The sequence below is a fragment of the Cebus imitator genome, unplaced genomic scaffold (assembly GCF_001604975.1).
Source record: "Cebus imitator isolate Cc_AM_T3 unplaced genomic scaffold, Cebus_imitator-1.0 Scaffold444, whole genome shotgun sequence".
Taxonomy (NCBI): Eukaryota; Metazoa; Chordata; class Mammalia; order Primates; family Cebidae; genus Cebus; species Cebus imitator.
The window spans coordinates 2,079,476-2,107,469 of NW_016107759.1; the positions used below are offsets into that span (position 1 = coordinate 2,079,476).

At 54.2% G+C, this 27,994-nt stretch overlaps 2 protein-coding genes across 8 annotated transcripts in view; both read right to left on the reverse strand.

Moving 5' to 3' along the window:
- Window positions 1–2,558: 2,558 nt before the first annotated feature.
- Window positions 2,559–27,994, reverse strand: part of TBC1D24 (TBC1 domain family member 24) — a 29,958-nt gene continuing 4,522 nt past the window's right edge. For 2 of the 7 annotated variants that reach the window (XM_017511225.2, XM_037732346.1), the window contains 7 exons: window positions 8,816–9,895; window positions 8,208–8,225; window positions 7,541–7,699; window positions 6,551–6,614; window positions 6,087–6,182; window positions 5,527–5,749; window positions 2,559–5,225 (listed from right to left, as the gene is read on the reverse strand). In XM_017511225.2, the coding sequence (XP_017366714.1) occupies window positions 5,071–5,225; window positions 5,527–5,749; window positions 6,087–6,182; window positions 6,551–6,614; window positions 7,541–7,699; window positions 8,208–8,225; window positions 8,816–9,780 (1,680 nt within the window). In that variant the 5' untranslated portion in view covers window positions 9,781–9,895 and the 3' untranslated portion in view covers window positions 2,559–5,070. Of the gene's footprint in view, window positions 5,226–5,526; window positions 5,750–6,086; window positions 6,183–6,550; window positions 6,615–7,540; window positions 7,700–8,207; window positions 8,226–8,815; window positions 9,896–12,574; window positions 12,595–24,383; window positions 24,562–24,600; window positions 24,818–27,994 lie in introns of those variants that run through there. The other 5 variants (XM_037732345.1, XM_017511227.2, XM_017511228.2 and 2 more) reach the window with 5 other exon arrangements.
- Window positions 10,153–10,726, reverse strand: LOC108291025 (10 kDa heat shock protein, mitochondrial-like). The gene has a single exon (XM_037732348.1). It carries the CDS (start codon window positions 10,651–10,653, stop codon window positions 10,345–10,347), a length of 309 nt encoding a protein of 102 aa, XP_037588276.1. The 5' UTR covers window positions 10,654–10,726; the 3' UTR covers window positions 10,153–10,344.

The following is a 27,994-nucleotide window of genomic DNA, read 5'->3' on the forward strand; positions in this document are numbered from 1 at the left end:
GATCCACAATTAAACACAAGATACTAGAGAAGATATTTGGCTGGGCGCGGTGGCTCATGCCTGTAATCCCAGCTCTCTGGGAGGCCAAGGCGGGCAGATCACTTGAGGCCAGGAGTTAGAGACCAGCCTGGCCAACATGGTGAAACCCCATCTCTACTAAAAATACAAAAACTAGCCAGGCCTGGTGGGAGGTGCCTGTAATCCCAGCCACTCAGGAGGCTGAGACAGGTGGATCACTGAAACCCGGGAGATGGAGGTTGCAGTCAGCCAGGACTGCGCCACTGCACTCCAGCCTGGGCAAAAGAGCAACTCCAGCTCAAAAAAAAAAAAAAGAGAAGACATTCACTAATATTGATGCAAACTTCCAAATGAAATGCTCATTTTGAATGAGGAAGGTTGAGTTTGCTTTTTGATACTTGGTTTTACACATAACCGGGGCTCTTTATTATTTTTTGTGGAGATGGGGGTCTCCCTATTTTGCCCAGGCTAGTCTCAGACTCCTGGCCTCAAACAATCCACCCACCTGAGCCTCCTAAAGTGTTGGGATTACAGGCATGGGCCACCGCACCCCGCCTTGCCAGGGATTCCTGATGAGATGTTTGACGCTGATTCTTCATAGTAGCACCTCTAGTGTCCCTAAAACTTGGCTGAGTACTGTAGTCCACAGGACAGGCACTAGGAATGAAAGGAAACAAGATAGATCAGGGAATGACGCCGTTCGCACCAGCCACAGCTGCAAATGTGGCAGACATGTACCTGTCGCCTCCGTGGAAAGACTCACTGGTGACCACCACGATTGGATGCGGACTTGTCCACCTAACGCCTCCCTCTCTCCTCCGACATACTGGAGAAGAGGCGCCCAGGACTTCCCAACCGTCTAAGCCTTCTCACAGCAAGTGATTTCACGGTGACCTTCTTCTACCAGTTCTCAATTTTATTTAGGACTCAAACGAACACCAACCAAACGTATCACTAAATCACTTATTTTCACATTTTCAAAGTTGGATTGCACTGCAAGTCCATGCATTTGTGCTCACTACACATTTTTTATTACGGTCATTGAGAGGCTCCAAAGCATCAGTCCAATAAACATTTTTCCAGCCCGATAAGCATCCTTCATAAGAACTAAGAGGTAAAATTATTCACACAACTATTTTTTTACTTCAATGCTTAGCTCATAGCTTTTGACCAAACGTCAGTGTTTTGTCAGCATGTTGTCTGTGCCTTGTCATAGGTCATGTGTCTACAGGACTCAGTATCCACTGACTTTGCTTCCTTGGTCCCAAGCAAAGGTGCTGCCAGTTCCACCGTTTGATGAAATGATTGAGTCTCAACTGTGGGAGGCATTTTGTTTTTAGCAATGAATCACATGACATTGTACCTAACTTCTCAAGCATAATCTAATATTAGGACGGTGAAGGTAATTTTTAAAAACTCTTTATACCAGATTATTTTTCAAAGTCCATACTTTTCCACCTCACATAGAAGTTGTAGGGTGAAGAGCCTGTGAGGCTTGTTTGGCACTCCTGCTTCATTTCATAATTTCTCCATGCAAACAAGACGTTTAGGCTGAGAAAGAGACCCAGCAAGAATCCAAATGAGCTAGGCACACTGGCTCACACCTAGATCCCAGCACTTAGGGAGGCAGAGGTGGGAGGACTGCTTGAGCCTGGGAGTTCAAGACTAGCCTGGGCAACGTACGAAGACTATGTTCTCTACAAAATGGGTGAAAAAGAAAAAAAGAATCCATGTGAACCCGAATTTGAGGCAGGTGCTATATTGCCTAATTAGTGGTCATTTGGGTGTTTTGGAACAGTGTTGGTCTTGTGAGTTTGATGACATTCTGGATTTAGTGAAAATGTGAGAAAGTAAATAACTGTAAAAGTTAAATTGATTCCTGGACAGTGGGAAAAACGAGGCAGTCTCAGTGGGCCTGTGGTTTAGTTAACAGCATTGCACCACTGTTCATTTCTTTGTTTTGATATTGACGTCAGGGGAAGGTGCGGCTGCATGGAAACTCTGTGCCGTCTCGGCAACTCTTCTGCAAATCAAAAATTACTTCAAAACAAAAAGGTACAAAATAAAAACTAAATTATTAAATATAAAATACTCAAGGAGACTGCAAAGGCTTTATGGGTTCAGAAAGTGGATAAGAGAAATATGAAGGCCTTCTGAAATCTTCAAAATGTTTTAAAACAAATTTCACTGAAAAACTCAAAAAATGAAGCATGTGGCTTACAAAAATAGAAAGAAATTAAAATACTTTAGTTCATTAAAACTATAAAAAAAATTCAAGTACAAATGACTTGCTCTCATAAGTTACTTTGCTGAAACTGATTTTCTGAAGCCATAAAGGCATATCATCTGCTTTAATGAATTCATTTAATAAACTATTTTCAGTTAGGTTCAATTTTTGTTTTAAAAATAAATGTTAAACATTTATTCAGCACAAAGCATTCTATTAAAAAAATCAAAAAATAAATGTTTAAATCTTTCTAAAAACAAATGATAATTCATTATGCAGTTTCATCAAATTTTAGCTTTTTTTTGTTGTTGTTAATAAAGAATGGCTACTTCATAGGCAGAGCAGCCACTTTTGGCTAATTTTTAACATTCAAAGCTAATAAATAATCAAGAAGAAATAGAGAACATTAAGAAAATAAATCATGTTCTATTTGAGAATACCTAGTATCAGATAATAACAAGTACAATGATAAGAATAAAAAAGAAATAATCACATATGCCTTCTAGGTTAGTAGAAAAGTTAGGAAAAGATATGAAATTTAAAGAAACCATATTTTGCATGCACACACAAAACAAAGAACTTCGCTCATCATGTGGAAATCATGACCCAGCAGCAATTCTTCCTCCTGATCAGGATCACCGACAAGGGCCGGACAGGGCCCCCGGGGCAGCCAGGCAGAACCTGCTGGACTTAACTCGCCAGAGAAATCACCAACCAGTTCAGGAAGTTTGCAGAGGGAAACCTACAAATGGTCCTTAGATGTGACTTCCCTGCTCCTGGAGGGCTCCCTCTGGAAGAGCTTGCAGTGTTCCCGCTGTAGAATGTGGGTGAGCACCTCAGTGGGCAGCCTCCCACACCCGCTTGGCTACAGGCCTAGGAAGCCCCTGGAGGCCCCGGTGGCTGAAGAGACCAGACTCATGGAGACCAGACGCTCGGACTCCTGGAGCTGATGCAGCAAGACCGTGTGTAATGAACACCAACGCTGGCGGTACAAACAAGGCCTTGGGGGTGGCTCAGAGGCTGGGGCTTGGAGGGCTGCAGTGTGCTGTGAGGGATGAGTGGCAGCTTCCCTCCCATGCCTCTCCCAGTGAGGGGGATTCACACCTTCCCCTCTGAGCCTCTCAACGGTCCCGTGAGGAGGACTGCAGGGCAGGGGGACTGGCCCCATTTCACAGTTGGGGAAACTGAGTTCCAGACAGGTGTGTCAGCTTGCCTGAAGCCACACAAGGTTCCAGGTTCTTCCTCCTGCCCCGCTATGAGCCCAGTCAGAGGCTACGTGAGCAGATGGTCAGGGAAGGCTGAAAGCCCACAGGAGGAGCAGGCAACGGTGTGGGGATGGACAGCAGCATGGTGCAGGGGACCCCAAGTGGCACTGGCTGGAGGCAAGCAGGGATGGGGGTGGGGGCAGGACTGCTGGCACCTGCGTCTCTGACCCAGGCCTCCAGGGTCCCAGAACAGCCACTTGGGTCTCTGCTTCTCCCTTCTCCCCTCCGTGGTGCCCAGACCCTCAAGACCAGCTGAAGGAGGTCACAAGGTGGGGGGCTGCCCCCTGCAGTACCCAGAGGCAAGGCCTCCCTTGGTGTCTACCTGCATCTGGCCAGCACAGGGCTCAGGCAGGGCAGAGGCCCAGGGGCCCAAAGGCTGTCAGGTAAGAGGTGCACAGAAAACCCTGACATGTGGCCAGCCACAGCACCAGGAGAGGGACAGAGGGAGGACATGCATCCATGCAAGGTGGCTGAGGACCTCGGTACCGTGTGGCCAGGGCCTGGGGAGGGCGCAGAGCAGAGAAGCAGCTGGGGCTGGACAGAGATGAGCATGCCACAAAGAGGGGCTTGGACGTGATCCTGGGCCCCAGGTCACGGCAAAGACAAAGAGGTAAAATGGGTGGCCACAGAGGCTGCAGGAGCTCAGGGAGGCCTGGGCTGGAAGGGAGGGGCTGAGAAGGACCCTGGGTCCCAGCTTCTCTGGGCAGACCCCTGGAAATGGAGCTTGCTGGTCTGAGTCGGTCCCTGGGGGCCTGTACCAGGGCCACCTCTTCAGATGAGAACACACAGGGAGGCCCAGCAAAAGCTTCAGGCTCTGCAGAAACACAAGGACATGTCACATCTCCTCCAGCCCCCACCCTCTCTGAGGGAGGAGCCTAGCACAAATCCCCCCCTCTTCTCGCCCAGCAGCTCCTAAATGCAGCCCAGGGGAGCCTCAGAGCTGGCCAAGCAGGGTTACTATGAGAGCTGGCCAGGAGGCCTAGGGATGGAGCTGGGGCAAAGGCCTGGAGCAGGGGGTGGGGTCCCACCAGGCAGCAGGCCTAAGGGTGCCAGTCTCTTCTCAGGATCTACGCTGGGATTCAGCCGCCAGCCAGCCAGGATGCAGGGCCCTGCTGGGGAGGGCGCGATGCTACTTGTCACCAGCAGGGGGCACCACATGCCCACCCCTGGCGGCACGTTCCCGCTGCCATTCCACTCCCACCCCAGGGGCTCAGGCTGCAGGAGAGGCTCAGGGGCGGCAAGGTCCAGGCACTCCCAAGGCCTTGAGCTCAGGACGCCTCCACGGAGGAGGAAGGTGCTTTCTATGCCAGCCCTGGGTGGGGCTGGGGGCACGGCAGCCCCTCCGGCTCTGACCCCAGTGCAGGTGGACTGGGGAAGCCCAGCACAACCCCGGGTAGAGGCAGCAGCAGGTCTGGGCAGTGCTAGGCTCAGCCATGGGGCCCTGCTGTCCCCCAATCCCGCCCACCACATGGGGGTCTCATCTGCTCTCTGCTGCCTGAGGTGGCAGCCCAGCCTCCAGCTCACCACCCCACCTCGGCTCAGTCACCGTGGCACAGGCTGTCACTGGGTGTCAGGATCCTGGAAGCCCCAGGCCTCCACGGCAGCAATGAGGAAGTTCTCGGAGCAGAGGGGCTGGTTGTTGAAGGTGTCGCAGTGGCTTGTACGGCCCCGGTTCAGGTCCCCATCGATGTAGAGTGCCTGGCCACCCCCTCCCCCTGTGGGATGTTCAGGTCAGTGGGCCCGACTGCCCCATCAGCACTGCCCCGGGCACCTCACCTCCTGTACAGCTGTCCTGCCCTGCACAGGCCTCTGAAACCGTACAGACCCCTGACCCTCCATAGTCCCCAGGACCAGCTGTCCAGGCTGGTCTCTCCCTCCCAGCACCCTTCCACCCATGGTGCCTGGTCCATCCCTGACACCCAGGGCCTCTTCTCTGCCACCCCGGTCAGGGAGGGCTGGGTACAGCGGCCCAGACCCCCACACCCTCATCCCAGGGCCCCGTCTGCTAGCGCTCACCAATGATGAGGCAGTCGCTGCCCCCAGCCATGAACATGGACTCGGTCTTGGAGGGTAGGTTGAAGTGGCGAGTGGCCAGGAAGGGCGAGAGGCGGTCGGTGGGGTCTGAAGAGGTGGAGTGGCTAAGCGGGGCGGTGGGCTCGGCGGCCATCAAGGGCGTGGGCTTGGTCAGCTCGGGGTGCTTAATCACTACCCACTCGTAGCGCTGCACCTCCGGCTGCAGCTGGGGTGGAAGGGCAGTGTGAGGAGCTGGCGAGGGCACCCGCAGGCCCCTCTGCCCCAGAGCCACAGCACGTTCATCCCAAGAATCTGCACCCAGAGCCCAAGGTGGGCATAGCCCGAGCCAGGGGCCGGGGAGGTGGTGGCTCAGGCAGATAAGGTCCCCTGTCCTGTGCAGCGTGAGGCTGAACGATCAAACCCAGAAGCATGCAGGTCGATGACGCAGCTGGGTGACTGCCATGGCGACAATCAAACAGGGTCCCCAGCGCAGGCAGGCACTCCCGTGGGGATGAAGCTGCAGAGTCTACACGGGGGGCTGTGGAGCACTTGGCGTCACTCACCCTAAACACAAAGCATTCTCCGGTTCCAAAGAAGCCCAGTTTGCCTCCAAACTTATTTCTCTCGCTCCAGTCTGTGGAGAGGTAAGCGCCACACACCTGGGGGAAAGGCCCGGGTGAGGCTGTGCCTGCAGGCCCCCAGGAGCGTCCCTGTACTCCAGCCTGCTGAGGGGCCCATCCCAGGTCACAGGTGGGGGTGCAGGCATCGCCGTCTCCCACTCCCACCCCAGGGCAGGGGTGGTGTGGGAAAGGCAGCGCTGCGGGTGCGTGCACCCTGCCCCTGGCTTGGAGTTGGCAATGAGGGTGGGCGGGGCTGTGTCGGGGAGAGTCTCATTTCCCCTGCGGCCCTTAGCGTGGGATGAGCCCCATGTGCTGCCAGTATCCATGCTCTGACTCTGGCTCCAGGCTAGGATGCTGAGGCCCTGGAGCCATCAGAGCCAACCCTGACTCCCAGGGCCCCTGCTCACCTCCTTCTGGGTGGTCTTGATGAGCAAGAGGGTAGGCTCATGTCCTTCACACTGGAAGTAGAACCTGGCATAGAGACACGCGTGCCAGCTCTCACCCTACACACCCTCCCTGCCGCCTCCTGCAGCCTCTGCTGGTCCTGGCTAACTTGGGGCAGAAGACCCGTGAGCTGCCTCTTTTCTCTGGGTCCCAACAATACCCAGGTGTTCCTGCCTGGCTCTTCTCTGCCATCCCCAGGACAGCCTGCCCAGGTGTGACTTGGGGGAGAGGCTTTCCAGCGGAAGGCCAAAGTGAAAAGCCAAGTGCCAGGGGCTGAGGAAGCAGGAACCAGAGGAACAGGTCCCCACAGTGGGGAGGTTTGGCCCATCCTCACAGCCCAGGCATGTGGGAGCCAAAGAGGCCTGGGTCTGCCAACGTGGTGCCCAGAGCTTGGCTGTTGTCCTTGGCAGAGCTGGGAGAAGTGGCTCCAGCTGTGCCAAAATGCTTGCGGTGTTATGAACCTGTGAACGGTACTAGGTGGGGGCTGGACCAGCTCTGCCTGCCTCACCTCCAGGTCACCCCAGGGCCAAGCCAGAGCTCCGACGGCCACATGCTGTCCGAGGCTGGAGGAAGCCTCCCTGGCTGCACCTGGCAGCGCCACCCTGGATGGCAGCATGACCTGGGGCCCTGACAGAACACCACGTGGATGACAGGGCGGGGGGTGAGCACAGCTGGGGCCTGCTGCCCATGTGGTCCCTCCAGACAGTATCGGGAGCTCCGAGGTGGGGATTCTCCCTCCCACGTCTTCACGACACCTGCAAGGCCTGAGGTGTGGCAAGCCTGGCCATGACCCCCAAAGTCTGGGTAGCCTGGGGAGGACAGAAGCCCAGAAAGGGACCCCGATTCTCAGGCCCCACAGGAAGAAGCAGGGCCTCAGCAGGTGCCCAGGGCTGAGGCCCATTGCCTGACTCTGCAGGCAGGACATGTGGCTGGGCAGCCCTTTGGGGTGTTACCTGGCTAGGCTGTACCCGTGCTGCAGGGAGGAGAACAGCAGGAGGGGCTGGCACAGGGCAAAGCGCTCAGGGACCCAGGACCAGATGTCTCTCATCTCCCTGACGCTGACGATCTCCGAGCGGAAGTTCTCTGCATGGACGGCCAAGTGTACAAACTGCCTGAGGGGAGTGAGCAGGGTCAGAGTCCGAGGGCGCATCCAGGGCCAGGCCATGCCCCCCAAGGTGTGCCCCAGAGCTCGTTTGAAACTAAGTCCGGAGGGAACTTCTCGCCTTCTTGTGTGTGTTTAGGGCTGGGTTCTAGATGCCCAACAGGGAGAAAGTTCCCAGGAGCCCCACCTCCCACCCACTACAGAGGGAGAGTGCCCAGCCTGGATGGGGACAAAGCACCTTTTCTCTAAGAAATCAGGACAGAGTGACTGCTCTGGCAAGACAAGGCTTCATGGCGAGCCAAGCACCGGCAGATAGCACAACAGAGGCAGACAGGCAGGCAGGCAGGCAGACGTACAGAGAGACAGACAGAAGGTGCCTGAGCATCACTCGGGCTCAGAGGCAGCGCTGCTGAAGCCGGCCCGCGAGAGCAGCCCTGGGACCCAGAGCAAGCAACCGGCCTAGAGTCAGCCTGGTGGAAAGACAGAGGCCAGGCGTGCAGACGCGGTTTCAGACCTACCTTTTAGAAAGTGACACACTGAAAAACAGGAGAAAGCAACGGACATGGAGAAGAAAAATAAAACAGACAAGGAGAGATTAGTGTAAGTACCGATCCCGGACAGGCCTTCGCTGGCCCAGAAGGAAGAGGACTACACGCCAACAGGCCACAGCGTGGCACCGTCACAGCGCCGGCTACCGAATGGACACAGGACACCATGAACCCCTGACCCTGCTCCCCTGGCGCTATGCTCCAGGTGGGGAGGCCACGCCCATCAGCCACAGCAGCGACCAGCCACAGAGCCCAGAGTTGGAGGGGCGGAGCAGGGGCTGCCCTGAAATGGCCCAGGGAGTGCGCCTGGCCTCCCGCAATGCCTTCTGACCCCAGGGCCAGCATCAGCTTTCATCTCAGCTGTGGGCCTGGTCCCAGAGGATAGGACCCGATGTCCCTCGTCTGTGGCTGTAACCAGGAAGGCCCTTCCTGTTTCAGTGTCTTTTCAGCCATACACAGATATCTGGTGGACCATGGGCAGAGGCTGCCTGGAGGCCAGCTGGATGAGCTCATGCCAGACACATCCCGCCCCAGCCCCTGACCCTGGGTGGGTACCTCGCAGCCCGCCGGGGACCTACCTCTTCTGCTTCACGGTGATGCCCTTCTGCTTCAGGGCTTTTTCGTTGGCCATCTGCAGGAGCTGGATCTCCTTTCGGGAGAAGAGGCGGATGGCGAACGCTTTCTCCAGCAGCTTCTCGGGGGATACTGTCTTGGCGATGTCTTTGACGAACATGCGGATGTCCTGCTTCACGCTGTCCGACTCCAGCGGCTGCCCGGCCCTCACCTTGTGGAAGAACTTGAGGATGGCCAGTGCCACGCGGTACAGCACCTTGTAGCCCTCCACTAGGAAGACGTCAAAGACCCGGGCAAAGTAGCAGAGGGGCAGCTCCCCAAACAGCCAGCGCTGCCAGTCCGCATAGACCTGCAGGATGTCCTCCGACACGGCCACCATCAGCTTGTGGGCTGCCTGGCAGTACTTGTTCACCAGGTCCCCGAACGTCATGCAGGACGACTCGAAGGCCAGGAAGCTCTGGTCGATCAGCCTCCGGCCTGGATCGTTACAGGCCAGGATGCGGCAGGCTTTCTCGAAGCACTCGGCCTCGTCGATGCTGTAATGCAGCAGCAGGGCCACCACGGCCGGCAGGGCGGGGCAGAAGGAGATGTCCGGGAACTGGTTGGCGATGCACAGGAGGATCTTGCGCACGGCCCCCTCGCCGCGCGCGTTCAGGCAGTAGCTGGGCACCTGCGTGTTGTCCACGAACTCAGGCAGTGGCAGGCAGCTGCTGCTGTGCTTGCCCACGATCTTGCCCACGATATCGCTGTACACGCTGGCGTCTGGTGTGACTGTGCGGCAGGGGATGTCCCGGATCAGGCGCTGGTACACCTTTCCCCGCAGCGCGTGGCTTTGGGCCCAGTAGCCCTGGCGTGCCAGCTGCTTCAGTTCCTGCAGATCGGTGCAACTCAGCTCCTTGGGCCCCAGGTCCCGGATGGCAGCGTCCATCTTATCTCTGTCCACGAAGCAGTTGTATCCTGGAGAGTCCATAGCGCCGCTGTGCTCAGAAGGATGCCCCGGGCTGCCAGGAGGGGAGCATAGAGTGGCTAAATCCTGCAGCCCCCTTTCCGTGGGTTTTCTGCTAACCTGTCTGCCATCTCACACCCTGCAGGATTAAAAAAACATTTTTAGCGTGTGTGTTTCAAGGTTCACATTTTAAAGAACATATTTTTTCGAATGTGGCATAGTTTTCTTTTCTCTTGAGACAGGGTCTCGCTCTGTTGCCTAGGTCGGAGTGCGGTGCAGTGGCGCAACCCTGCTCTCGGCAGCCGTGAACGGCTGGAACGATCTTCCTGCCTCAGCCTCCCAAGTAGCTGGCACATCAGGTGTCCACCACCATGCCCAGATAATTTTTTTTTAACCACTCATTTATATATTTTTATTTGGAAATGTTTATATCAGTACAAGGAAACAATTTTGGAGACACTAAACGTCATCAGTTATCATTAGTTTATCATAAAAGAGAGATATGGAAATTATTTACATGATGAAAGATTTCAGAACTTCCGTGGAATGGGCAGCTTCACGTTGATGCCATTTCAATAGTGACTTATTTCAGTCTACGTACTTTCCAAGAATGTCACCATCTCTAAATAGGAAATAATCCTTGTCATCTAGAACCACTTTGGTGCCTCCATATCCTGGGAGAAGAACTTTATCTCCCACTTTCACGCTAACTGATTGAATCTCTCCACCCTTTCCTTTAGAACCCGATCCAACAGAGACCACTGTTGCTTGCAATACTTTTCCTTGAGATTTTTCTGGAAGCATAATGCGTCCTTTGGTTACAGTTTCAGCAGCTCTCCTTTCAACCAATACTCGGTCAAAGAGTGGGAGAAACTTTCTAAACGCCTGTCCTGCCATGACTCCCTCAGCCTCAGACTCGTACTCTGCTCTGGTGCACCGCGGCAAGGAGAGACCGCGATATGGCCCTCGCGACACGTGAAAAGCAATTTTTTTTTTTTGAGACTCACTCTGTCACCTAGGCTGGAGTGCAGTGGTGCAATCTCCGCTCACTGCAGCCTCTGCCGCTGCTCCCTGCCTTTGCCCCCTTCAAGTGATTCTCCTGACTCAGCCTCCTCAGTAGGTGGGACTACAGGTGTGCACCACCACACTGTCTAATTTTTTTGTATTTTTAGTAGAGACAGGGTTTCACCATGTTGGCCAGGCTGGTCTCAAACTCAGGTGATCCACCTGCCTTGGCCTCCCAAAGTGTGGGATTACTGACGAGAGCCACCATGCCTGGCCTAATTTTTTAAGTTTCGTAGAGATGGGGGTCTCACTATGCCATCCAGGCTGGTCTTTGACTCCTGGGCTCAAGAAATCCTCCTGCCTTGGCTTCCCAAAATGTTGGAATTACAGGCGTGAGCCACTGTGCCAGGCCTTGTTTTGCTTTGTCTGAGACAGGTTCTTGCTCTGAAACTCAGGCTAGAGTACAGGGGTGCCATCTCCTGGGCTCAGGTGATCCTCCCCCCTCAGCTGTAGCTGTAGCTTGGACTAGTCAGGCACCACCACACCCAGCTAATTTTTTCTATTTTTAGTAGAGATGAGATTTTGCCATGTTGCCCAGACTGGTCTTGAACTCCTGATCTCAAGCAGTTCACCCTCTGCATCCTCCCAAAGTGCTGGGATTACAGGTGTGAGCCACTGTGCCAGGCTCAGGCCTGTTTTGTTTATTATTATTATTATTATTTTTTTTTTTTTTTTTTTTTGAGACGGAGTTTCGCTCTTGTTACCCAGGCTGGAGTGCAATGGCACGATCTCGGCTCACCGCAACCTCCGCCTCCTGGGTTCAGGCAATTCTCCTGCCTCAGCCTCCTGAGTAGCTGGGATTACAGGCACGCGCCACCATGCCCAGCTAATTTTTTGTATTTTTAGTAGAGACGGGGTTTCACCGTGTTGACCAGGATGGTCTCGATCTCTTGACCTTGTGATCCACCCGCCTCGGCCTCCCAAAGTGCTGGGATTACAGGCTTGAGCCACCGCGCCCGGCCTTTTGTTTATTATTATTATTATTATTTTTTTTAAGAGATCGGGTCTTGCTCTGTTGCCCAGGTTGACCTTGAATCACAGGCCTCAAGTGATCTTCCCACCATGCTGGAATTACAAGTGAGAGTCACAGTGCCCAGTCACACTGTTTGGCTTAATCTTAGTGTAAGTATTAGAAGGGCTTCCACTTAAGTGATTGTTCTGAGAAGCCATTACAAACTTTGGAGTATAACTTCTTTTCACAGAATTCACGAAGTTACCAGGTCACACAGATTCTGAGTAATGAGGGGCTACAGATAGAGTTCCCAGAAGGCCTTCAAAAGCTTGGCCGCTGGCCGGACACAGAGGCTCATACGTATAATCCCAGCTACTCAGGAGGCCACGGTGGGAGAACTGGTTGAAGCCAGGAGTTCAAGACCAGCCTGGGCAACACAGTGAGACCCCATCTCTACCAAAAAAAGAGACTGACCCTGCTGAAAACACCTCTCCACTCGAGCATGGTCTACCCTAGGCTCCCGAACACCACCCTGCACCATGGGGGCCTTCTGAAAAGGAACCCCCCAGTTGAGAAGATCCCTTTGAGCAGAGAGATGCTTCATTCCAGTTCTCTTTAACCGGCTGTGCACAGTGAGAAAGACGCAGCCTATGCTGTCCCACCCTGTCTGGGTTGGGATTCTGAAGCCAGCTCTTCACTTTCTAAAACCACCAGCTCGAACGCTACGCTTCAGGCAGGTGCTCCAGGGAGGAATCTCTGGTGAGGAGCAGGTGGGTTTCCCAAGGGATAGCTGCGACCTACATGGAAGGTGCTGCAGCTTTAAAACTGCATATCTCTGGATCCAAATGAGCCAGAAGTCAAGTGGGGGTGTTGGTGCTCCTCTGAGAACAGCATCGCTGGGCTCAGGCGAACACAAAAGGAGTGGATAAGGTGTACCCTGTGGGATTCTGGATGACGGGTGGCTGCTCTGGCCCAAGGCTACCATCCTGGGCACAAAACTTGCAAGGTTTGCTTATGCACATCAGACTAACCTTTCTCCCTGGGATGGTACAAGTTCCCAGAGATGCCACAGGGGCCTGCTTCAGCGAGTTCTGGATAGTGACCAGACCACTCTGGTTTCTCCTGTAGCTAGAACATTTACCTACCCATTACAAGGCAAATACTTCTTTAAAATATTTCGCAAAAAGTAAAAATCATAGTGTCAAACCTACATCTGCGACACACTGTCTTCGGAAAGCACCTTGACGCTGTGTTTTTGTGTGTGTGGTAAAATACACATAACATAAAATTTATCATTCTGGCCTTTTTTTTTTTTTTTTTGAGACAGAGTGTCACACTGTCATCCTGGCTGGAGTGCAGTGGCACGATCTCAGCTCACTGCAACCTCTGCCTCCCGTGTACAAGCGATTCTCCTGCCTTAGCCTCCTGAGTAGCTGGGACTACAGATGCCACCATGCCTGGCTAATTTTCTGTATTTTTAGTGGAGACAGGGTTTCACTATTTTGACCAGCCTGGTCTTGAACTCCTCACCTCGTGATCCAGCTGCCTCAGCCTCCCCAAATGCTGGGATTACAGGCGTGAGCCACTGCGCCCAGCCCATTTTAGCCATTTTTAAGTGTACGGTTCAGTGGCATTAAGTACATTCACATTGTTGTGCAACCATCACCACCATCCAGTTCCAGACCTTTTTTCTTCTTCCCAAACTGAAACTCTGTATCGATTAAATACTATCTCCCTGTTCCCCTCCCCTAGCCTCTGGCAACCACCATTATATTTTTCTGTCTCTATGAAATTGACTACTCTAGGTACCTCATATAGGTGAATCATATAATATCTTCCCCCCCCCCGCCCCGAGACAAGGTCTTGCTCTGTTGCCCAGGCTGGAGTACAGTGGTACAATCATGGCTCACTGCAGCCTCTACCTCCCAGGCTCAAGAAATCCTCCTACCTCAGCCTTCTAAGTAGCTGGAACCACAGGACCATGACACGGAACCCAGCTGATGTGTATTTTTTTGGTAGAGATGTCTTGAACTCCTGAGCTCAAGTATTCCCCCCACTTGGCCTCCCAAAGTACTGGGACTACAAGTGTGAGCCACCATGCCTGGCTAATTTTTTTTTTACAGTAGAGATGAGGTCTTACTATGTGCCCAGGCTGGTCTCCAGCTCCTGGGTTCAAGCGATGCTTCTGCCTCAGCCTCCCAAAATGCTAGGATTACAGGTATCAACCACCATACCTGGCAGTTTTGTTTTTAGAGACTGTGTCTCGCTATGTTGCCCAGGCTGGTCTTGAACTCCTGGCTTCCAGCAATCCTCCCACATCAACTTCTCAAGTAGCCAGAATTACAGACACAAGCCATCACACCCAGCCGTGTCCTTCCTTTTTTTTTTGAGATAGGGTCTTTGTTCTGTCACCCAGGCTGGAATGCTGTGACACAGTCATAGTTCACTGCAGCCCCAAACTCCTGGGCTCAAGTGATTCTCCCACCTCAGGCTCCAGAGTAGCTGGGACTACAGGCACGTACCACCAGGCCTCAAATAATTTTTTAAACATTTTTTTTTTGGGGGGACGGAGTTTCGCTCTCATTACCCAGGCTGGAGTGCAATGGCACAATCTCGGCTCACCACAACCTCCGCCTCCTGGGTTCAGGCAATTCTCCTGCCTCAGCTTCCTGAGTAGCTGGGATTACAGGCACGCGCCACCATGCCCAGCTAATGTTTTGTATTTTTAGTAGAGACGGGGTTTCACCATGTTGACCAGGATGGTCTCTATCTCTTGACCTCGTGATCCACCCGCCTCGGCCTCCCAAAGTGCTGGGATTACAGGTTAGAGACAGAGTCTTGCTATAGAGACAGAGTTCAAGACCAATTGCCCAGGCTGGTCTTGAACTCCTAGGCTACAGCAATCCTCCTGTTTCAGCTTCCCAAAGTGCTGGGATTATAGGCATGAGCCACTATGCCCAGCCTGTCCTTCCTTTTTTTTAAGGCCAAATAACATTACATTGTAGGGACAGACCACGTCTTGCTTATCCATTCATCTACGGACAGACACCTGGGTTGATGCCACCTCTTGGCTACTGTGAACCATGCTGCTATGAACGTGGGTATACAAATATCTGAGTCCCTGCTTTCAATTCTTTCAGGCACATATCCATTGATACTGTTTTTACAGGAACTTCCCCACAGAAAACATTCATCAAAACAAAGTTTTCTGACAAAAACATTAAAGCCACGTTGTTTTTTTTTTTTTGCGACGGAGTTTTGCTCTTGTTGCCCAGGCTGGAGTGCAGTGGCACGATCTCAGCTCACCGCAACCTCTCCCTCCTGGGTTCAAGCGATTCTCCTGCCTCAGCCTCCCAAGTAGCTGGGACTACAGACACGTGCCACCACGCCCAGCTAAGTTTGTATTTTTAGTAGAGACAGAGTTTCTCCATGTTAGTCAGGCTGCTCTTCAACTTCCGACCTCAGTTGATCCTCCCGCCTCAGCCTCCCAAAGTGTTGGGATTATAGGTGTCAGCCACCAAAGTTGATTTTAATATATCCCACTGGAAAAGGCTTGCCCACAGCAGGACCAGGCCTCAGAAGAAAATAAACCCTTAAGACCGTTGATTGGTTTGCTTTGTCTGGGGAGGGAAAGCAGCAAGGGCTCTCCCCTGGTCCTGAAGGCCAGGCCCATGGGTCCACTTACATCCTTCCATGTGTTGGTTATCCACAACTTCCATCCCTCCTTCCCAGCTCTGGGCCTACTAACCTCTGAAGGAACCCCAGGCCCATCCTGTTTGGGTGAAAGAGCTGGCTCCTTCCCGAGGCAATAAACATGTTTCTAAACAGAACAGGAGCTGGGCAGAGCAGCACCAGCCTCCACTCAGCTGGCCCTAGATGCAGGTTGAATATTAAACTGGAAACAGTAAAAGCTGTGACTGCACCTTACAAAGTTCCCTCAGGGAGATGCAGATCCCAAGTTGTGTTTGCTGCCGCGAATGATCCAGGGATGTGCTGGACTCAGGGACCCTCGAGCCAAGGAAGTATGCAAAAGTCCCTGAGGGAGCCCTTGGATTCTCTCTTGCTCCCCAAGCCCCCACCCAAAAACAGAGTAGGATGTTTCTGGGCCTGTGCACACAAGGCAACAACCCATTTAAAGCATCTATAAAAACCAGGGCCAGTCCAGCACAATGGCTCACACCTGTAATCCCAGCACTTTGGGAGGCTGAGGCGGGATGATCACTTGAGCCAAGAGTTCAAGACAAGGCTGGGCAACATAATGAGACTTCATCTCTACACATACACACACACAAAAAAAAAAAAAAAGAAAGAAAAGAAAAGAAAAGAAAACAGGCAGGCATGGTGGAATGCACCTATAATCCCAGCTACTTGGGAGGCTGAGAGGGGAGGATCTTTTGAGGCCGAGCCCAAAAGTTCAAGACTAGCCCATGCAACATGGGAAAACCGCATCTCTGCAAAAAAAATACAAAAACTAGTCGGGCACGGTGGTGCACACCTGTAGTCCCAGCTACTCAGGAGGCTGAGGTGGGAGGACCACTGGAGCCCAGGAGGTCGAGGCTGCAGTGAGCCATGACTGTACCACTGCACTCCAGCCTGCAGGACAGAATGAGACACTATCTCAAAAATTAATTAACAGGCCGGGCATGGTGGCTTATGCCTATAACACTAGCATTTTGAGAGGCTGAGGTAGGCAGATCACTTGAGGACAGGAGTTCCAGACCAGCCTGGGCAACGGAGTGAAATTAAAAACACAAAAATTAGCTGGTGTAGTGACATGTGCCTGCAGTCCTAGCTACTCAGGAGGCTGAGGTGGGAGAATCACTTGAATCCGGGAGGCGGAGGTTACCGTGAGCTATGATCGCACCACTGCACTCCAGCCTGGGTGACAGAGCAAGACTCTATCTGAAAACAAATAAATAAAAATAAATAAATACATAAATAAAAACGAGGTCCAGATTGGTTTCCTTAGGTTTAAAAAGTCTTTTATTATGCCAGTGATATATGAATGGAAAAATAACAGAAAGTCAAACAGCAGCAAAATGAGAGGGTAAAAACATAGGGTTCTGTTTAAACTACCCTCTAATAGCACTCCCCTTCTACATAAAGAGAATCGCCATTCACATTTTGGTATATATCTTGCCAAACCTTTTTCTTGCATTCACAACGGAGTGAGGTTTTCTTTAAACTGGCAACTGGGATGAAGAAGTAACGGGAGGTGGAAACTGACCAAAAACATAAAATACTCCGGGCTGGCACACTTATGGGTTTGAGTGCCCCCCCTCTGGAAGTGAGTGTTCACGGCTGAGTGGCCTTCCCTGTCATCTACTAGCTGGCTTGCTGCTGTTGTACGTCATAAGCCACACCTGCTCCCACGCAGCGAACAAGGCCTCGCCTGTCTCCATAGTTCCCCAACTCCTGACAAAGTGCAGAGCCGGAGGCGGCGGCCGGGAAGAGGGAGGCAAGGCAGGGGCTACTGTGGAAACGGCCCGCAGAGCCCGGCTCTGACACCTGTTTGTTTGAAATGTGGACAAGCCTTGCATCTTCCCTAACCTGCAGTTACCGTGTCTGCAGAGTGGAGCTGACGAGGAACACCCACCTCCTCACGGGCATCCGTTCCCAAACAGCCCCTGTGGGTTGAGCGTCACTCTGGACTCACTGGGTGGAGTTCAGATGACATTAGGATAACACCCCACAAACAGTATAACCCACACTGTCTCTGGGTTCAGGCAGCCCAGGGCAGACAGTGCCAGCAGGGCCCTGTGGGGGTGCCTCCCTCGGTGAGGGGAAGCCACTTTCCCTTGGGCCTCTGAGGAGTGAGGGCATCACTTCTCGCCACCAACACTGCCTTGCCCTCACCTAAATGGTGCTCCCCCACCATCCTCGAGTTCCTTGCAGAGGCACGGGGTGGGGTGGCATTGCTTCTCCAAGGTGGCACCTGTCAGCCCAGCTACCAGCAGCTCCCTGAGTATGGAGTGGGAAAGCCTCCTCCTGTCTTTGGGACCAGCCTGCAATTCCAGGAAAAGAGGAAAAACTTCACCTGACACACGTGAGAGTCACAAGAATTACAGATAGAGACAGTTTCAGAGGGTGGGGGTCCACACAGTGGGTCTGGAGGGTGACAGCTAATTTATCGAGGGTCCTGAGGGTAGGCCTCCCCCAAGAGATGACACTGAGTCACAGCAGTGAGAAGGAAGAAGCCGGGATTGTGGAGGACGAAGCACTCCAGACACCGGCAGAGCAGGTGCAAAGGCTGAGGGAGCAACAGGCCCGCCCTGCTCCAGGGCGCAGGGGGCAGCACAGACACACCCATGGGGCCCGTGGATTGTAGTCTAAGCACAGTGGGAAACTGGGAAGGGATAGGATCCAGTCCCTGTTCTGCTGCGGGATTTACTCAGTCTGTTGATAGAAAGCACTCAGCCCAGCCACCTGAGGACTGTCTCCTCCTTACAGGGTCCCAGGCCTGGCACTAGGAAGGTGCTCTGGAACACCCAGGACATAACGGTCCCAGCAGGTCAATGCCCAGTCTGTCCTGCGGAGGAAGGTTCAACTGCACAGGCCAGGGGGCAGCTCTCTCGCAGGCGCCGGCCCGTCTTATGCGTCTCTCCACAGCCTAGCTGCCTTCCACACCCGGTGCGGAAGCCCCTCCAGGGACCCACACAGCCTTTCCTCATAAATGACATGGCTACTTGAGAGCTCAGGGTACCTGTAGATGAGAAGCTAATATTTGTATTCATTCATTCATTCATTTACTTTTTTATTTTTTTGAGACAGCCTCTGTCACCCAGGCTGGAGTATAGTGACGTGATTTCAGCTCATTGTGACCTCTCCCTCCCCGATTCAAGTGATTCTCCGGCCTCAGCCTCCAGAGTGGCTGGGATTACAGGCACCCACCACCATGCCTGGCTAATTTTTGTGTTATTAGTAGAGAAGGGGTTTCACCATGTTGGCCAGGCTGGTCTCGAGCTCATCCGCCCGCCCTGGCCTTCCAAAGTGCTGCGATTACAGGCGTGAGTCACCACACCCAGCCTCATTCATTTTGAGACAGGGTCTCACTCGGTTCCCACAAATATTTCTTAAAAAAAGAACAAAAAGTTGGCTGGGCAAGGTGGCTCATGCCCGTAATCCCAGCACTTTGGGAGGCCGAGGTGGGAGGATCACTTGAGGTCAGGAGTTCGAGACCAGCCTGGCCAACATGGTGAAATCCTGTCTCTACCAAAAATAGAAAAAAATTAGCCTGGCATGGTGGCGAATGCCTATAGTCCCAGCTACTTGGGAGGCTGAGGCAGGAGAATTGCTTGAACCAGAGAGGTGGAGGTTGCAGTAAGCCGAGATTGTGCCACTGCACTCCAGCCTGGGTGACAGAGTGAGACTCTGTCTCAGAAAAACAAAAAAAGACACTGCTGGGACCCAGGAGAGCCGCTGGGACCATGAGGGGGTGGGGGTCTGCAAGCCTGTAGCCATTTAAGGGGCCCCTTCTCACATGTGGCAGACCTAGGTCTGTGCCCTGTGGCCAGAGGGCACAGTGGTCATATACGTCACCCGACATACCAAGTTAACATTTTGGGGAAATAGAAAAATCACTCATACTCATTTGCACATAGCTTTTTTTAAAAAAAACAACAACTGAGTTTTGCTCTTGTTGCCCAGACTGGAGTGCAATGGCACGATCTCAGCTCACCACAACCTCCACCTCCTGGGTTCAAGCAATTCTCCTGCCTCAGCCTCCCGAGTAGCTGGGATTACAGGTGCCCACCACGTGCTGACCGGTGTTCAGCCAAGAACACCCAACAGCAGCCTATGTCCTCACTCCATGGGAGCCCCAATAACACCCCAAATCCATCCTCCGAAGCAAACCCTCTGAAGGTGCCCACAGGAAGAGGGAGGCAGCCAGGAGATGGGTAAGGGGCGTCTGTCAAGGGTATGGCGCCATGAGCTAATTTCTAGACAGGAGGCAGTGGGAGGGAGCATGGATGTGGGTGGAGGTGAAGCCTCACCATGGACAGTGGGGCCGGAGGGACCCCGATGGGCAGCTGGCGCCTCCCCTCCAGCAGACCAGGACCTCACCCCAGCCTCAGGGAACACAACCCCACAGCTGCTGGCAACTGGCGACTTAACTTCCTGCTAATCTCCCTTTACCCTGGGACAAAGAGGACCTCCGAGAGAGGCTCTAGAGGGTCCCCAAGCACAGGCAGGATCTACCCAGGTCTGGGACTCCAGAGCACTTGGCCATTTCTAGTGCCCAGGGCCCTCCCACAAGTCTTGGAAACAAAGACCACCCCGGGGCGGCTCCTGCTAGCAACACCACCTGCCGTCCCCAAACCCCAAACTCCAGGCCTGAGTGCCTGAGTCACGAGGCCTCTGCACGTCTCACTTCTTTGGGAGGAATGTGATTTTCCCAAACAACTGGATTAGAAAACAAACTCTGTTTCATGTGACAAAAACAGGACACACATTTAGCCTCGGTGATGACATTTTAACATCGCCAATGCCAATCCTGGACACGGGCCTCCCTTCCTGGGGACTGCTCCTGTCCTGGGTCACAGGAAACGGGAGAAGGCAGCACATGACAGAGGCTCCCTCATCCTGCAGGTCGTCATGTGACAAACCTCCACTGAGGTGCCTCCTCTGTGCCAGGAAGAGATGGCTTGAGAGGAGGCTGTCAGCCTCGGCAGCTCAGAACGTGCTAGGGGAACCCCAAGGTCAGGGCTGTGAAAGGGGCGGAAAGGCGTGGAGGCAGCCTGTGGCTGGAAACGGTGCCCCTCACACCCAGAGGCAAGAGTGGGCAAGGCGAACCGGGCCATCCTGGCAGTGCTGAGGGGCTGGGGTGGGCTAAGAGGCGAGTGCCCCCACACGGGGTAGGATGAGAGTCTAGGCGGGTGACCGGCTGACATCTGTGTTTACAGAAATCCCCCCTGGTGGCCCTGGAGAAGGAAGGGTTGGGACAGAGAAGCCAGGGAGAAAGGAAGGCAGAGTCTAGACCCAGAGGGTGAAGACTGGGGGAGCCCAGGCCACTGGGGATGTTGGACGCAGGGGCGAGCGATGAACAAGGACTTCCAGCCCAGGAAAGCCCCACTGTGAAGTTTTCAGAGCCAGTTTCGATACAGATGGTTCTTAGACAAATGCCAGAGGAGCGCAGGCTGGAGGCAGAGCCCTGGGGGCGAGGCCCACAGCACAGAGGGTACCCTACGCACTCCCAGATGCTACCAATTGCAGCCCCCTGGGCAAAAGGTAGCCCCGTTCCAAGGTAGGTCAGCGTTCGCTAGGACTCCTGGTTGAAAAGCTGGGGTTGCAGGCCTGGGCCCCATCCCGCCTGGCCTGACTGCCACACCCATCCTGGCCACAGGATCAGCCCCCCTCCCAGAAGCAGCTAACAAGGACCAGGGGTTCTGTCTGGCTGGGCCTCAGTCACAGGGCCGCAGAACGGGGCGTGGGCATCAGCTGTGTTCTTCTCAGTTCTTCCTGCCTGCTCTGAGCAATCCCTCATCATTTCCTGGGAGTGCGACGGGAAGGAAGAGGAAGAGGAAATGAGACCGGGCTCCATCTGTGGGGAACCCCAGTGTCGGCAGCCAGGGACAACAGGAAGGAAGCACTCTGGCCCCTGTGGGTTTCACATGTTAGGAGATGCACACTCCTCTCGGCGGGCTTCCCTGGCAAATCCAAAACTCTCGCTCCTGGACCTAGCTAAGTGCTGCGGGAAGGCCGGCAGGCTCCACCCACTCCTGAGCACAGACCACACCTGCCAGGCAGCCCCAGGGATGTGAGCTGACAGCGAAGCTCAAAGTGCCCGGAATCCATGGGGCAGGGGGAGCGGTGGGTCAGGTGGGAATGGTAGGGATGGTGTGGGGGTGGCTGAGAGAGCTCTGCTCCAGGGTGTCTGGACTGTTTGGAACTACTCTCAAACCATGTTTCCCTCTGCTCTGACACCAGCACAGCCATCGGCACAGGCTCTGCGACCCAGAAAATGCAGGGGTTCCTCCAGGCAGCAGGAAATCCATTCTACAGCGGGCGCTAGCGGGGCATCCTCCAATTCAATCCTGAACCCTGGAGACATCTACCCGGAGAGAGCTCAGATCCCACAGGTCAGGAGCTCAGTCCCCAAGCTCCCCACGCCCCCAGATACCGGTCAGAAATCCAGGCCTCTGGAACTTCTAAGGGACCAACTTCAAGTTGAGGTTCCCACAATCCCTGTTTTGGGTTCAATTAATTTGCTGGAGCAGCTCACAGAACTCAGGGAAATACTTACATTCATTAGTTTAATAAAAAGGTTGTTACAAAGGACAGAGATGACAGGACCTTTAGGGTGAGGTACAGGAGAGGGACACGGTGCTGCCCTCCAGGTACCCCTCCTGTTCAGCTGTCCAGAAACTCCCCAAGTCCTGTCCTCTAGGCTTTACGTGGAGGCTTCATTAAGTAGGCACGATTGATCAACCCACTGACAATCAGCTCGCCCTTCGACCTCTGGACCTCTCCCCTCCCTGCGTTTAGGGGTGGGGCTGAAAGTCCTAACCTGCTAATCCTGCCTGGTCTTCCCAGTGACCAGCACCACCATGAAGCTATCAGTCAACACCAGCACGCAGAAAGACAGCGCCACAGAGATTCTGAGGATTTCAGGAGTTGTATGTCACAAAATAAGGACAAAGACCAAACAGATATTTCACAACATGACGGACGTGCCGGGAGTGTTGGTGGAGGGAGGCCGCAGGAACACACTGGACGGGGCGCGGGCTGGGGCCTAAGAGCAGACCTGGAGTGGCAGGTGGATGGTAGGGGTGAGGGGAGAGGTGGCCCAGCATTCAGCTCCAGGGAGGTGATGGCACCTCTTCTGGCTAGGAGACCTTCCTCTCAAGTCCAAGCCAAGTCTGATTTCTTCACAAAGGGCCCAGGCCTCCCACCTCCCTGTTGGGAGAGGCCAGGGAACACCTAATCCTGTCCGCCGAGAATCTGCTGGATGCCTCAGAGACACAGACAAATCCCAGGTAGAGGCCCCAAGTGCAGGCAGACGCTCGTCCTGCCACATAGCCCCGCCGCCCCAGGCCTCAGCCCTGGAAGAATGGGGCTGGCACAGTGGGCCGTGATGGAAGAGAGCCACTGGCCTCGTCTGTGCACCTAGGTGTACCTGCTCTTTCTGGAACCTTCTCCTGAGCGCCTCCTAGACGCCTGGTACTGAGCTAGGAATAGCTGAGAGAGAAATTGGTCACCTGGCAATGAGGCTGGAAAGTGGATTTGTAGACACATGTAGATGGAGAGGCCCCAGGGAGCTGGAGTGGTTCTGGAAGACCTTATGCAAGGCAGTTACATCATGCTGGGGTTTGCAGGGCAGACTGGGAGGGAGGAGGGGGGTGCACCAGGGGCAAGACCCGCACTCAGAGGCAGGGAAATATAAGACTTGCTCTAAAGCGGGGAGTGTGGGCAACTGAGTCACGAGCTCCACCCCATCCCCATAGTGACAGGGCACCACCAGAGTACCAGGGTAGAGAGGCGAGATCAAGCTTTTATTCCAGAAAGATCTGTGGCGTGGTGGCCTGAAGGGCGTGTGCAGAGGCCACGGTCATCAGAAACATCCACAGGGGGTGGCGAGTTGGGGAGGAGAGGAGGGGAGGCTGAGAGGAAAAGACCACCAGGGGTCCACTGCATGTGGGGTGGGTACCCCCTGGACCTCCCATGCAGAATGTCAGGGGTGGGAGACAGCCGCACAGGCATGTTTTGAGAAGGCTCCTCTGGCAATCCCCTTTCCCTGACCTGTGCCCCCACGCCAGTAAGACCCTGAGCTACAGGACGATGTCTGACCGGAGGTGGATAGTGACTGTCACTAACCTCGGTGAGCACAGCCGCTGGTCTTCCCCCACACCTCCTTACCTTGCTATCCGCCTTTTACCTCTGGCCCCTGCTCCCAAACTCTGTTTCTCTGGAAATTGCCTGTGGCAAACACACCACTACCACATTCTCATCCTTCCCGAATGTTCCCTCCTGGCCAAGCAGCCGCTGGGCTCTCTCCATCACCACCTGCCTCCTCTCTCCAGCTCAGGACCCTCCTCTCTGTGCTGCCCTCCCTTGAGGGCCAAGTTCGCAGTCCTGGCTGGAAGCTCCATGTTCTCTTGAACCTAAAAGCCTTTACACCTCTACCTTTCTATCCAGTCCCTGGGCATTCCAGAAAAGCACTCTCCCTACTCCAGAGGCTGCACCGTCATCAACCCACCCATAGCCCCTCCTAGAGTCCCCAGCGCCCCCCTCCCTCTCCGAGCTGGGAGCACCCCAGCCGCCTGCCGCTCTGGCTTTTCTGTCTTGCCAGCTCAGCCTGGACCCGTCACACCAAGGCCCAGCTCCCACCCACCAACCCCACACTCGTGTCTCAGCCATATGGAGAAACTGCGCAAGGAAGTCAGCGTGAGGCCCGAGAGTAGCTGAGAGGAGGGAGAAGTCTGGAGCGGCCCCCTGCAGTGCGTCCTGGCAGCCTTCGAAGCCCACCTCGCCGACGCCCTCTCCTCTCCAGCTCGCAGCTGCCACCTCCCACCCACTCTCCCCCAGGAAAGGGGGCTTGTCAGAGAGGAGTTTCCCAGCTATCTGCATTCCCACCGCAGACCAAAGTCCCTGACCCAGTCCTGGATCTCACCTTCCGGGGACCCTGGCTCCCCATCTCTCCAAGGCTCCCCTGTGCTGTGACAACGGGCCCTAAACACAGCAAACCACAGGGCCTAGGGCTCCGCTCCAGCTCCGCCTCTTCTCCGTTTTTCTTCTGAGCCGAGCAGCTGGCAAGAGCAGACGACACCCGGCTTCCGCCCTCCCCTGCTGGCCGTGCCGGCCGCCAGGCCTCATCCCGTCTGCCTCACCTCTCCACGGCTGCTCCTCCAGACTCTGTGCCTGTCTCTCCAAGGGAGCCCACCCTCTCCTGAGGCTAGAGTTCTTCCTTGAGGTTCAGGCCCGTCCCTCCAGCTGCTTCCCAGGTGTCTCCGGGACACTCACAACATTCACACTCCACGTGACTCTAGCACAACTCAGCTCCCACTCCCAGCCTCCTGCCTGCTCAGGGCTTCCCCCATCACCGTTCTCCACCTGAAACCCTCTTCTGGGGTCCCATGCCCTTCAGGATCCAGCCCCTCCCTGCCCTCTGACAACAGCTTCAGGAGTCCTGGTCACACAGTGCCAACTACAGTCCCCACACTAGACTGAGGGAATGTCACTGTCCAGAGAGGCAGGACACACTTGCCCCCTTTCCCTTTCTGCTCAGTCCAATCTCCCCTCCTTCACAGGTGTCCATGGGACCTCCAGGGCAGTGTCAAGCCTTCACGGAGCTCCACGCCGCCTGTCCACATCTGTCCTCACCCTCGCCCAGCACACCCACCCTCGTGGCGCCGGTTTATCCACCCAGCCCTGCTACTGGACCGTGACTTCTGCACCCAAGTCTCACACTATGCCCAGCCTACTCTGGGAAGGAGGGAACACAGTAGACAGGCAGAGGCTCAGAGAAATCACAGACCACTTGGGCCCAAGACAAATTTAATTTTGAAGGCCAAATAACAACAGGAAGCATCATGAGCCGGCCCGCCCCAGGTGTGACCTTTCCTGCAGGTATCTTCACATGACAGGAAGGTAAGGGGTACCTGCCTCAGCCTGAAGCAGAGCACAGGCATCTTTCAAATATTAATGGCGACCGGCATTCCACAGTGACTACCAAGTAGCTGCTGACTGGGGAACTTGATAGTGGGCTCTTTGCTGGAGGCACACAGTGGATGCCAGGTACAAAAGGGGTGTGACCATTAATGAGGTGTTAGTCACCACACTGTGGCCAGTTGGCCCACCTGCCTGCACTGGTTGGAAATGTAAACGCACAGTGTCTGTGGCTCCTGAGCACAGTAACTGTGACTTGGAGCCTGAGTGGGGGCAGGCTGAGCCTCAACCTTGGGCCAGGCACTCAAGATGGTACCCTGTTCTCTTTCATAGGTAGACATCTTTCTTTTCCCAGCCTGGTCTGGTCCACCCAAAGGCAGGGGCTGGAGTTGGCCCAGGACTTTGCTAATTCAGGATCTTTATCATCTAAGTCCAAAGGTTCTCCCGACAGCAGGTCTGGAAAACACCCCCCAGGACACAGGAGGAGAACCAGAGAGCTCAGCTCTCAGCAGCACAGGAATTTTGATGGGTCTGAGTTCCAAGCCAGGTGCCAGTGACAGGTGTGCCGTGGAAGGCCAGGCACACATCAGGTTCTCAGCAAGTGTCTTTAGACCTAGGAAGAGATCCAGCTCGGGATGGAGTTGTGGCAGGTTTAATCATTTTATTTTTATTTACTTTTTATGTCTGGTAGAGACAGAGTCTCACTGCGCTGCCCAGGCTGGTCTCAAACGGCTGCCCTCAAGCAGTCTTCCCACCTTGGCCTCTCAAAGCGTTGGGATTACAGGTGCGAGCAACCACGCCCGGTCTCCTCATCATTTTAACAGGCATTCAAGACATGCTTCCTGAATGCCAGTGTGCCAGGTACCTGTGCACAGAGGCACGGCCCCACCCAGCCCCGGTCGGGTGTACTGACCACACCAATTCAAAGTGCAGGTGCTGTGATAGGGTGCCTTCCCAGAGCCAATACCTGCCTCTGCTGGATCCTGCAGTGTGAGGAGGCCTTACCCTCAGGAAGTGGTAGAGACAGCGTGGTCAAAGGACAAGACCCTGGTGGGCAAACCTGGTCAGAGCTACCCAGCTCTGTGAGAGTCCAGTGAGTGTCCTCTGGGGCTCTGATTAAGACAGTTCTATGGTCCAGTGTAACAGGCACCAAGAAGCCAAAGGGCCCAAAATAGAGGCCTGGGGTTCACTGGCCTGCCAAGAAAGGACAGTACACCCGAGTGCGGGGAACAGGGAGAGGGCAGTCCAGGAAGCCGCCAGAGCTTAAAAGTTCATGTCCATACCGCAATCCTTCTAAGGCCACAGGTTTACCAAGGTAGGAAGGCTAGAGGTCCCTTGCTGGGAAAGGGATCACAGACTATAATTAGGGAAGGGGGTGGAAATGATTCAAGAAAAGGCTGAAGGGACCCAGGTGATGGGATCCGTTTAGCATGCCACAGTGAGTGGAAGGGCCTTTACTGGAAGCACCCAATTAAAATTGTGTAACAATCAGCCAGACACACGGTTTCAGATTATGGGAAATCTGTATCCTCAGTAGATTCCCTGTGGTGTTTTCTCAATGACTCGTAATAAAAGGGAACAGGCTGGGTGTAGTGGCTCATGCCTGTAATCCCAGTACTTTGGGAGGCTGAGGTGAAATGATCCCTTGAGCCCAGGAGTTTGAGACCAGCCTGTGGAACATAGTAAGATATCATCTCTACAAAAAATAAAAAATTAGGCAGATGTGGTGGTATGCACCTATAGTCCCAGCTACTCAGAAGGCTGAGGTAGGAGGATGGCTTGAGCCCAGGAGGCAGAGGCTGCAGTAAGCCATGACTACACCGCCGCACTCCAGCTTGGACGACAGAGTGAGACCCGGTCTCTTAAAAAAAAAAAAAAAAACAGCTGGGCGCAGTGGCTCACGTTTGTAATCTCAGCACTTTGGGAGGCCAAAGTGGGCAGATCACAAGGTCAGGAGTTCAAGAGCAGCCTGGCCAATATGGCGAAATCCCATCTCTACTAAAAATACAAAATTAACCAGGTGTGGTGGCGCATGTCTGTAATCCCAGCTACTTGGGAGGCTGAGGCAGGAGAATCCCTTGAACCTGGGAGACGGAGGTTGTGGTGAGCCTAGATTGCTCCAACAAGAGCAAAATTCTGTCTCAAAAACCAAACCAAAACAAAACAAAAACAATTAACAGAAAAAGAAAAGCGCACACTGGGGAGGGGCAGGAAGCCGTGGCTGTACATGCACGGTCCTCGGAGGCCCGACAGCCCGTGCCCCTGTGAGAAGGTTCTGTTGGAGGGTGTAGATAACAGCTCACAACCTTATCCAGAGGCTCACGTACCGGCTGCGGGCAGAGGCTGCTTTGGGGAAACAGCCTTTCCCCAGCCTCACCCATTTGGCCCCTCAGGGTGGGAGGACTGCGGGAGGCACACCACACGCCTGGCCTCTATCCTTAGTAAATTTTTTTCCAAAGCCATGCCTGTGGCCAGTGCTGATGGACAACACAGAAACGGTCCTGGAAGGCCGGGCGCGGTGGCTCAAGCCTGTAATCCCAGCACTTTGGGAGGCCGAGGCGGGTGGATCACGAGGTCAAGAGATCGAGACCATCCTGGTCAACACGGTGAAACCCC

Bases quoted from the DNA above. Each gene is read 5' to 3' on its own strand.
- LOC108291025 (XM_037732348.1), bottom strand. From the start codon at position 10,653: ATGGCAGGACAGGCGTTTAGAAAGTTTCTCCCACTCTTTGACCGAGTA.